Consider the following 12268-nt stretch of genomic DNA (forward strand, 5'->3'; position numbering starts at 1 on the left):
TCATACCACCCCTCCATGACAATCAGGTTTTCATTTTCAGTAAGGTATATTATCAGATTAATTATTTCTTCGTATAGTTCATCAACTACCCCGGCCTCTTCTTTGGACGTGGGCAGCTACACCAGTATTACCGCAGTTCCAAGTCTGACAAATACAGTCTGTCTTGACTAGTTGCTGTGTGAATGACTATGTGCTTTCCAGGGCAAAACTCTTTTGGAATCGGCTTATCGCTGATACGACAAGGACCGCCGATTTCCATTCGCTCCATTTCATTTTTTAGGTTTTATAGTCTGCTGCAGCACTGTATTAGTATTCACACTTTCCAAGTCGCTGTTTTAAAATCGTGATTTTTCGCCTCGTCTGTATCTCTTGGAGCCGCAAATGGAGATCCGCCTGGGAGACTGGTTTTCGTTTGCCTTTGACCCCCCCCCCCCCCCCCCATGCTGTTGACGGTCGATTGGCTCTTTCGCCTTCGGAAACGGTTTCACATTTCCAAGATATGGGGGTGCCCTGTCCGACAAACGCTGGGGTGATAAATTGTCCTGGTCATCTTTCGGTTCCTTTCTATGCTATCCGTCATAAAAAGTGACGTTGCCTCCTCTTTACCACGAGGAGGTGTGGATCGGGAGTTTTCCTTCATCGGGTCTAGGATCTTAATGTGATTCCCTTTGTCATTTTTAAGATTCAAATGCAACGAGAGAGCAGTATGTAAGGAGATTCAAAACCTACACCGGCCAAGAACGATAATACGTCATATGCAGAAAGACAACACACACACACTTACTCTCTCTCTTTCTCTCTCTCTCTCTCTCTTTCTCTCGCTGTAAAACATACACACACACACAGTATACACCGTAAACAACTAGTGCCACCACACAACAAAAAATGATGAACGTAAGATGTCATCCATAGTGAATATTAACCAGCAACGGGTGAGCAAGTAGAGTTAACTCTATCAATCTGCTGTTTCGCCAGAGAGAGAGAGAGAGCAAGATTCCCAAGCTGAATTTATTAATCTCTACAAGCCGCTAATCACATAAGCAACACGTTGATTTAGCTCTTGTTCTTATAGCCGCGCGGGATTAGCCGAGCGGACTAGGGAGCTGCAGTCATGGACTGTGCGGTGCGGCTGGTCCCGGCGGAGGTTCGAGTCCTTCCTCGGGCATGGGTGTGTGTGTTTGTCTTTAGGATAATTTAGGTTAAGTAGTGTGTAAGCTTAGGGCCTGATGTTAAGTCCCATAAGATTTCACACACATTTCAACATTTGTTCTCATAAGCATCCGTTATACTCGCCGGCAGTTTGTTTTTGTTTCCAAAGAATTATTACAGTTTCATTCGATAAATGCTTAGAAAAATTCAGCGGTTTCTTGAGATTGGCTGGACGGTGCTTCTTGATAGCAGTGTGGCGGGGAATTTCGTTGTGTGACTGCCCGGCATTCGGCTAAGTTTGAACGTTTCCGTAGCTCGAGGTGGAATATTACATCTCGACTTTCTGCGATAAGCCTCACGGAGAAAGGTCTGGAGAACGCAGCTTTACCTATGCTGGAAAAAGGTTTAAACTTTGCACAAACCTCCAAAGATTTACCAGTTGTTAATTTTATAAATTCTATAAAAGAGACTGTTTTTTGTCTCCTAGTGCTGTTGAGAAGGTTAGGAAAGAAGCATGTCGTGTGTTGACTTGAACACGTTCGCCCAAGAATAATCTTACAGCAGCTAAGAGGGCTGCTTTGCGCTCAGTCAGTACGATTCTTGATATTGTTATCTTACCCACAGATAGAGGCAATGTTACAGTTATGTTGGACAATCAAGGTTATGTTTAAAGATGCAGTGTTTACAACGTGATCCACTGTATCGTAGATCCAGTGATGACCCGACTAAAAGGATTGTGGGGAGGACTAACTATCTCCTGGAAAACAGATCGTTGTCCGTTGTCTCATGAGACTCTCAAGAGTCTTAACCCTTACTGTGCTGCCTTCTGCCACCCTCCTAGATCCACAAGGAAAGGATTCCTTTCGGCCAGTTGTTAACACCGTTGGTGGTCCATTATACATTGTAGCAAAACACCTTGCTACTCTGGTGAGCCCACTAGTAACAGCCGAGCAAATCGGCTATTTTAGAACATTGGCTTGGTACCGGTCATCTTATGCAATATAACAACATAGAGATTGTGATGTGCACTTCCAGCCATTGAGATAGTGTTATTAAGGACTCGGTTAAGATTAATAAATGATCTTATAAACAGAGATGGAGATTTTTGCGTGGATTCTGCTTTGAATCCTGCTCTGTTCGTTGGTGAAACAACGAAAGGGCAGAGTTAATGCCAGTTGTCACCCAGTTTTAATTAATATTCGCTACCGATAACTATTGACATTAACCTATCCGGATAGATGTGGATGTTAAAGCACCACTTCCGGGACGGAGAAGTGCGCCGTCCCCGTATCGAATCCGCCCGAAGGATTACCAACGACGGTCTATGTGCTGGCCAACCTGGACGGGGTTTTAAGCGGATTCTCACATCCCACTAGGTGAACACCGCGCTGGTACTCATGGTCTGCCTCAGTTCCACGATTCTCAAACATTTTCACACAAATAACAGTGCACGCAAATAATTGGAGCCCACATATTCCGTCCTGGGATGTAGCGGCGTGGCGTCAGGGAGAGCATCCGCCCACCCTTTAAACTAATCATGACAAACCCGTTACTAACCGCGTTGACCCTAACCCGATCCGAGACAAAGGCTCAAGAAAATAATGATGATAACTACTAACGCTGGTCACTGGCGTCTGTGGCAGTGCTCGTTGTTTATGTAATGTGCGTGTTTGTGTGTTTTGTCTTTCTTCGTATCCCGATTGTGGTTCTTGGTCGGCGTAGCGGCGCATACCAAAGCTAGAAATTTTTTTTGCGCCTTGCTCTCTCTTTGCATTTGTATCTTGAAAATGACGGGGTATTCATCTGTCGAAATACCAGATGTTGTCACAGATTACACCTGACTGCATATTCCATAGCCTGTTTGAATAATCTTGTTGTGTTGAGCACCTTTATAGTTGCATCCAAAATAGCATTCACTGTTGCTAGTTTTGTCGTTGCGTCCTGTTTGTATTTATTTACAAACTGCTCGAAAAAAGTTTTACACCAGCTGCATACTCGAATATGTATATGAAGAGAATTACAGAATATGATTTATTAGACTCAAAAAATTCACTGCTGCAAAATAAAGCAAAAAGAAACAAAATACAAATGATCTTTTGGAGAGTGGATATTTTTGCTCATCTACGAAATCATAAATTTTCGTTGGCAAACGTTCAGTGTCGTATTGCTTCACACCACATATCGTGACACGTTTGGATCCTCCTTGGCAAGTTGTCCACATGATGCTCGAGATAATGCTGGTCGAACACGTTCCACAATCCAAGAGCGACCCTCCAGATTGAGTGAGGAGAAGTCGCGCGATGATTAATTAAAAGCATAACATAGCTACAATGTTGGAGTTGCATACGTTCCTAGCGAAATGAACCAGAAATTAGAAGAAATAATACACTATTTGACAAAAAGAGGAAAGCACCCGGAAGGTGACCAGGAAACGAAATGAAATTTCACAGTTTGAAAGGGTACGTGATGTTATTTTCAGCGATTACAGTACAGAGTTAAATTTACAAAGAACTTCACCGTATGAGCCCACTTATCACTATGGTGTAGCACATCCTCTGATCTGCACGCGTACATGATTTGGTTGAGGATTGTCTCACAAAGCCGTTGTTTCTTTCCTGAGGCAAGCTGGCCCACAACTGCTCTAACTTGTCTTTGACATCGTGGATACTGATGCTGGGACGGAGTTGGTGTCCATCGGGGAGAGATCTGGGGATCTTGTTGGCCATGGAAATCCCCAATATCATGCAGACATTATAGGCCTTATAATTAAAGTTTTCCCTAGTAGAAATGTATCAAAATTTGTGCTGCAGTCGGGGCTCGAACCCGGGACTTCTTGCTTACTAGGAACAAATGCTATCCGCTACACCACCGCAACACCCCAATCAATATCACTGCATGACCTACCCAAGTCGACTGCCCTCTCCAACGCTGGAGTGCTATTCCAGTGCCGGAGAGCCCTGAAAATAGTGACAATGTAGGGGGAAAGTAAGCTGAAGATATGCATCACGGTTTGTGTTGGAGAGGGCACTCGACTTGGGTAGTTCTTGCAGCAACATTGACCATAGTGCTGCGATGATGTAATGGTTAATATTTCTGCCTAGTAAGGAAAAAGATCCAGCTTCAAGTCCCGACCGCAGCACAAATTTTAATTCATTTCTTCTGCTTCCATCGTCATCGCAGATCATGCACACAGTTCGCAGGGAAAAGTTTCGTGTGTGATCGAGCATTGTCTTGTTGAAAAACGGCACCTCGATATTGCTGCATAAGAGGTAAGGACGCAGAACGCCCGTGATGTTGTGCCGCCAGAGTTCCCTCAATCGCTGCCAGCCGTGACCTGAAGTCATACCCTATGGTGCTCCACATCGACACGGCACAAGTGACGCACGCACCCTCCAAAACTTTGCGAAAATGTGACCTCTGCCCGGGTAGCCGCCATCGTCAGCAAAGATGGTCATCCGGCGTAGTACAGAGCCGCGATTCATTGCTGAACACAATGCGACACCATCCATGCTTCCCAGTCATGGCACCACTCTGAACTCAGTCGTTTGCGCTGGGGCGTTAACGGCAGCCTACACTTGTAACCGTAGTTGCCTACTCAGCCTGCTGTTGGTCTCCGACCAATGGTGTGGGATGACACAGAATCTTGCAGGGAGTCCATTAACTGCTCTCGAATGCCAGGCGCAAATAGATAGGGTTACAAGGTGCTTGGGTACACAATATACTCAGAAGTGGTCAACCGGAACCATGATGACGAGCACGCGTGTCCTCATGTCCCCACACAGTCCAACATCTGGCCACTGTCACATTCGAATACCCCACAAATCTGGATACTGGACAATCCTGCCAGATCGCCAAATGGAGACCCACACTTAGACCCCTTTCAAACTCTGTCAGGTGCTGATAACACTACCTCACATGAGTACATAGCATATCAGTGTTATTCACAGTGATCACACAATATCTGACACTATGCACACTCTTATATGCCCTGCCAGGCCTGATAACAACAATAAACAACAACGACACTGAAGCACTCTGGTGGTCATTCCACTTCCCTCCAATCATTTACATAGCCACTTAGTACTGTGAATCTGCAATATTTTAACATTGATATCCGACCATGCCTTTTGTCTGTTTCACTTTTTGCAGGGTAGTATACATCCAACATTCATTTAAAGTAGCTCTGCCATGAAAAAAATGGTATGTTGTTCACTGATAACAATGAGTCAAAAAATCTGCAATCTTCTCCGTTATTAAAAGAGAGAAAAATTGCTTTATTTGGCTTAGTTTCCACTGGACCTTATCTGACATGTGTGAACCGCTTTAGTGTCGAGTGATTAATATTCAGACATATTCAGCCACACCGAACTGTCCTATCGTAACACAGAAAATTTGCGTTACTTAGTATCACAATGCGGTGTAATATTATTTTACTTCCCTTCGCAAAATGTAGATTGTGTGTTTTATATGTGTTATTTAACAACAACGTTCCTTTTTTACCATCACAACATACGTATTGATGAAAGTAAGGAGAGACGCAGTGATAAAAACGGGAAAAGGAGAGCGGAGGACGGCATCACATCATAATAAAGATCAATAACTATAAAAAGAGGTGAAAATAAGCTCGAAAGATTATTTTCGAAAAAAGTCTTACCCTCTTAGCATCATAGGCAAGGAGGACGTACTGCTTATCATCTGACATCTGAGCCGCTACAACACCAGCATCAGCAAATACCTGCAACATACGTAAACAATAAATTTAGGAACGGTTACTGTTGACCAAATCTGTCTACAAGATGTAGCGTAAATTTGCATCTACAAAATAGAAAATACTCTTTATGTCTTGTGTGCAAATTCGGTTTATACGAGACCTTTACAAGTTAATTGGATCTCGTACTTACAAAATCGTTGAATATGTCATTCGGGCTCATATATTATCGTTATATTTCATATGCATGCTATTTGTGTACAATGAAATAAGTATCTAAGTGTACTGTTACGCTTGACATAAGAGGTTAGCCCGTTGAAAATGATATGTTATTTTCCAATGATATGTTATCAGTGATTTATTATTAATCTGTTTATAATTTGCAAACTTCTCCTTCGTGCATTACAACCAAGGGGAAGGCTAGTAAACAATTGAACGTAGATAAGTGTACCAAATTCAGTGATAACCAACGTTTAGAGGAACAATTACCAATTTTCAAGAAAAGTCTAACTGTCCTCTCAGTTGATGAAGTTCTTCATTGAATGAGACATCAGGTAAATGAGTATTTAGTTTCTTGAATATTTACAGAATACATAAAATAAATGTCTCTTGCTACCCGCAGTCCTGCAAGCCATCTGATGTGAGTTACGTCGGTAGCTAGCAAGCCAGTTTCGTTGCTCATTTAGTTTCATGAGGCTTATGATCCCAATTTCAGACCTTGCCGCCTTAGGAAAACCTGTGTTGGAGATGGTGTCCATTCGATGTGAGACATTTAAGTTGAGGCACCTAACTACAATCCACACAAGAAAATAGAGGCCTACAGATGGCTTTATCTATTTTCTACTATATATAATAAAGGTCGTCTCCCGTTTTTTAAAATATGAATCCATGCTTCTGTAAAGTTTGGAAGGTAGGAGACGAGATACTGGCAGAAGTATAGCTGTGAGTACCGGACGTGAGTCGTGCTTCGGTAGCTCAGATGGTAGAGCACTTGCCCGCGAAAGGCAAAGGTCCCGAGTTCGAGTCTCGGTCGGGCACACAGTTTTAATCTGCCAGGAAGTTTCATATCAGCGCACACTCCGCTGCAGAGTGAAAATTTCATTCTTCAAGAATCCCTGTTTTTGACTGCATACTCAGTTTATACCAGAAAAAATAAATTCCTTTTTACTGGCACTTTCTTATTTTCTTCTATTTATTTTAATAAATAGTCACTGTTTACTGGACCTGCAATAGTTGTCGGTAAAGGAATTACTCCAGCATACGTTCGCTGTGGTAACATCAAATTCCATGCATTTAGTTGATCTTCTTGTAAGCGATTCCTGTATACACGACAGTATTTCCTCGCCACTGTCTTTGTGTAATACGTGTCCTCTGAGTACTCTTTATCCGTTAAGAATTCCCAGAGACAGAAAGAAATCTATCCCATATATGCCCAGAGGGTCCATAATGACCCTGCTGTATCACGACGAGGTCAACATAACGAGTGGTTAGAATTAAACTTTTCCTGTTTAACATATTACAACACAGAAACTAATTACCGTATGAGGACCAAACTTGTTAGCATTAATTTCAGGGACATGGGGAAGACAAATGATGCAGAATAAATTCAGTTGAAACAGTTTTAATGTGCCGCTACGGTACATCATACCATTACACACCGGTACCATTACTGCTACAAAAGGGGCTCAATATGGCACACATCAGTGTCCAGAAGATAATTCGATCGTTTCCAGATGTATTTCGTAGAAGCAGGTGAACTGCATGGAAATTGTTGAGTTCAATGCGTCTCTCTCCTGTAGGGCGGGTATGACGGGCTGGCGAAGCATATCGCAGTAACGCGGCCAGTCACACAGCACGTTTTCGGTCACTGAACGCCAACCTGTTCAAAAAAGAATGGGCCAATGATGAATGTAGCCGTGAAGCCACACCATAGGGTGACACGTTCACTATACAGAGGAACTTCATGCACAGTGACTGGAGCTGAAGTTCTGTGTGTTCACCTCACCCGTGTCCGCCCCCGGCAGCTGAGTGGTCAGCGTGACAGAATGTCAATCCTAAGGGCCAGGGTTCGATTCCGGGTTGGGTCGGAGATTTTCTCCGCTCAGGGACTGGGTGTTGTGTTGTCCTAACTATCATCATTTCATCACCATCGACGCGCAAGTCGCCGAAGTGGCGTCAAATCGAAAGACTTGCACCCGCCGAGCGTTCTACCCGACGGGAGGCCCTAGTCACACGACATTAAAATTAAAGCTCACCCGCCAGAGAAAAATTAGCTTCGTCTGTGCATAGGATGGTCCACAGCCAGCCCTCGTCAACTGCGATCCTCGCCAGAAAGTGGACAGCGAAGTCAACGCGTCGTTGTGAGTCCTGTGGTGCAAGCTGCTGTACGATACGGATCTTGTACAGACACCATTTGAGAATGGTTCGAAGCACTTTCCGTACAGAGGACCACGGGATGTCCAACTGTCGTGGCACAGCACGCGCACTGCCTATGACGATCGGGAATTGCGCGCAGCGCTGTCTGCAATAGCAAAGCGATGTCATCAACCACCTGTGGTGCAACCGGACGTCGGCTTCTTCCCAGAGCGACGCCCAGTTCTCCAGTTCATTCGAACTTCTTCATCATGCTCCGCAAAGCACATGTATAAAAAGGATCCTTCAGTAATTCTTTCAGCCGGCGATATTTTCCAAGAGCAGCTGCACCATTACTGTTGTTTTGATAATAGAGCTTCAGCAATAATGCCCACCACCTTCTGTCCAGGCTCATGTTGACACATCGACAAGTGCACTGTTACTGGTCAAGTGTTTCAGGCTATGAATCACGATGACTGATCACGACAACTGGTGACCATAGCTGCGACTGGACGGTGGCGCTGTGACGCATGGAAATCATGCACCCCATATGCTGGAGATGAATGGTGTTGTAATGTGTTAAATAGGTCGTAAAAAGATGTGCACTTTGTAAAAATAAAACTGTCAAAATACGCGGCAATGTAACGTAAATTTGCATGGCAAATTCTTTGCAGAGTATCAAGCATAATGATATTTTTTATGTCCCTTCCCTACCTAATATGATTACTTAATAGTTCATAACTGACAAGACTGATTATCAGATTCATAGTAATGAAAGCTGACTCCCGTAAAATGTGTTTTACTTTGATTATTCATGTTCCACAGTAATATATGACTTTATGTGCCAATGGGGACATCATCGACCCACTGAAAGAAACTTCTTTCAGAAACACAACTACGAATTACTGTTACAAATGGTTCAAATGGCTCTCACCACTATGGGACTCAACATCTGAGGTCATAAGTCCCCTACTTAGAACTACTTAAACCTAACTAACCTAAGGACATCACACACATCCATGCCCGAGGCAGGATTCGAACCTGCGACCGTAGCGGTCGCGCGTTTCCAGACTGAAGCGCTTAGAACCGCTCGGCCACAATGGCCGGCAATTACTGTTACAGCTCTTGTCTGTGGTCACTAATAAATGACATGCATAAAAGCCATAAAACTCTGCGTTACAAAAGTTTTGGGCATATATGCGTTAATATCTGGATATCCAGGTTGCCATATATAGCAACATATCTAACAATCCAGCGATCACTTTAAGTGCTATCTAACACATCCCGTTCTGTTCATAAATAATGTGCTCGACAAGCACCGTTCTGAAAGCACGTAATTCAGAGTTCAAGGAACCCAAGATCTTCAGGTAATAATAGTAATTCATTTCATACCAGAGAAAGACTGCGTCCATTCAGAATGTCACAGAACAACAAGGTCACACAAGTTTCTAATCAATTATTACACAATGAGGTCGCTGATGTTGAGCTTCAACTGGTGTGAGTTAACCAGTGTGCAACAATTCCGATTGTATCTAATGGTTCGTGAGGTTAATTCATCTGAGAAAAGTACGTCTGGACATACTCTGCGAAAAGCCTGAATAACCATCGTTTGCAGCGCGGACCGATGGGAGACGCGTAGGAAAACAATTAATGACCTAAATCATAATTAATTGAAACCCTCAGCTGCTGACAGGTGTTGTTGATATACCTCAATGGATAATGACCTTCTGGAGGATACCGACAGGAACGTAGAGCCATTCCGACTCCGGAGCTGTAGGCATCTCCACTAGATTACTCGGCTGATGATCCATGGTGCAAACAGTCCGATCGAGGTGATCCGATAGAATCCACATAGTGTTTAACTCTGAAGAGTTTGGTGGCCATGGGAGTACAGTGAACTCATCCTGGTCCTCTTCAAACCACACATGCACACTACGATTGTGTGACACAGAGCATTGTCCTCCTGGTAGACGCCACCATGGCGAGGAAAAACAAACTGCATGTAGGGGTGAAAATGGTCCACAAGGACAGATGTGTACTTTTCTTGATCCACTGCGCCTTCCAGAATGACGAGCTAACCCACGGAATGTCATGGAAACATTCCCCAGACCGTAGCGCCCCTTCCTCCGGCCTGGACCCTACAGACGATTGTTGCAGGACCGTAATCGCCAACGACCATCTCTCTGATTCACTTGAAAAAACCATCTGTCGCCACTCAGTGGACGTCCAGCTACCTTCGTCACCGATCAACAAGCAGTCAACATTGGTGCATGAACCAGGCGCTGCTGTGGAGGACCATTCGCATCAACGTTCGCTGAATGGTCGTTAAGAAGACATTATTGTTAGCTCCTTGGTTCATCTGGGAGGTCAGTTGCTCAACAGCTGCACAGCACATCTATTAGCCCATCCATCTTTTGCAGCTGTCCGCCCCGATAGCTGAATGATCAGCGTGACGGACTGCCGTCCTAAGGGGCCCGGGTTCGAATCCCGACTGGGTCAAGGATTTCCTCCGCTCAGGGACTGGGTGTTGTCTTCATCATCATTTCATCTCCATCCGGCGCACAGGTCGCCCAGTGTGGCGTCGAATGTAATAAGACCTGCACCAAGGCGGCCGGACCTGCCCTGTAAGGGGCCTCCTGGCCAATGACGCCAAACACTCATTTCCATTTTTCATCTCTGCAGCTGTCGCTCACTCCTGTCATCTATGGCCCGTGGTGCAGAACAGTTGCCTTGGCGCCAGATAGGACCATATTATCATGCACGGTAGGCGGTAAGCGAACAGTTTACAAACTTTTGCGCTACAGAAACACTTCCACCCTTGGCCAGAAAGCCAATGATCGTGCACTTTCGGACGTCAGATAAACCGCTCCGTTTTCGCATTACGTGCACTACACTATTTTTCTGCGACCCTGGGCACGCCTTACGTACTGTCAGTGCTGCCCCATGCCGTCTGTGAGTGGCTACTGCACGCTGACGTCGAACATAAGCGGTGGCCACATTACTTTGACTGGACCGCTTAGTTCTACACACACCAAAAAACGTTTTGTATCGCCTCGGTTCCGAGAGAAAATTGGAAGACACATCAACATAAACATCATTTCCGCCCTTTTTATTGCTCATGAAAACCACACATTGCATCTTGTACCACCATACAGCGAGACCTTCAGAGGTGGTGGTCCAGACAGCTGTACACACCGGTACCTCTAATACCCAGTAGCATGTCCTCTAGCATGGATGCATGCCTGTATTCCTCGTAGCATACTATCCACAAGTTCATCAAGACACTGTCCAGATTGTCCCACTCCTCAACACCGATTCGGCGTAGATTCCTCTGAGTGGTTGGGGGGTCACGTCGTCCATAAACAGCCTTTTTCAATCTGTCCCAGTTGTATTCGATAGGATTCATGTCTGGAGAACATGCTGGCCACTTCAGACGAGCAATGTTGTTATCATTGACAAGATGTGCACGATGGGGGTGCGAATTGTCGTCCATAGAGGCGAATGCCGGCCGGCGTGGCCGAGCGGTTCTAGGCGCTACCGTCTGGAACCGCGCTACCGCTACAGTCGCAGGTTCGTCTCCTGACTCGGGCATGGATGTGTGTGATGTCCTTAGGTTAGTTAGGTTTAAATAGTTCTAAGTTCTAGGGGACTGATGACCACAGCACTTAAGTCCCATAGTACTCAGAGCCATTTGAACCATTTTTTGACAGACGAATGTCTCGCCAATATGCTGTCAATATGGTTGCACTATCGGTCAGAGGATGGCATTCACGTATCATGCAGCCGTTACGGCGCCTTCAGTGACCACCAGGAGCGTACGTCGGCCCCAAATAATGCCACCCCAAAACAGCAGGGAACCTCCACCTTTCTGCACTTGCTGGACAGTGTGTCGGAAGGCGTTCAGCCTGACAGGGTTGCCTCCAATCACGTCTCCGACGATTGTCTTGTTGAAGGCATATGCGACACACATCGGTGAAGAGAACTTGATGCCAATCCTTAGTGGTCGATTCGGCATGTTGTTGGGCCCGTCTGTACTGCGCTGCATGGTGTCGTGGTTGC

At 45.0% G+C, this 12268-nt stretch overlaps 1 protein-coding gene across 1 annotated transcript in view; it reads right to left on the reverse strand.

The window, feature by feature from the left end:
- The window catches only part of LOC124798751 (venom dipeptidyl peptidase 4-like), a 329107-nt gene that overhangs the window by 279563 nt on the left and 37276 nt on the right, over positions 1-12268 (reverse strand). Inside the window, exon 4 of the mRNA XM_047262278.1 lies at positions 5804-5884. Coding sequence (XP_047118234.1) covers positions 5804-5884 — 81 coding nt within the window. The remainder of the gene's footprint in view (positions 1-5803; positions 5885-12268) is intronic.

The sequence above is a fragment of the Schistocerca piceifrons genome, chromosome 5, assembly GCF_021461385.2.
Source record: "Schistocerca piceifrons isolate TAMUIC-IGC-003096 chromosome 5, iqSchPice1.1, whole genome shotgun sequence".
Classification (NCBI taxonomy): Eukaryota; Metazoa; Arthropoda; class Insecta; order Orthoptera; family Acrididae; genus Schistocerca; species Schistocerca piceifrons.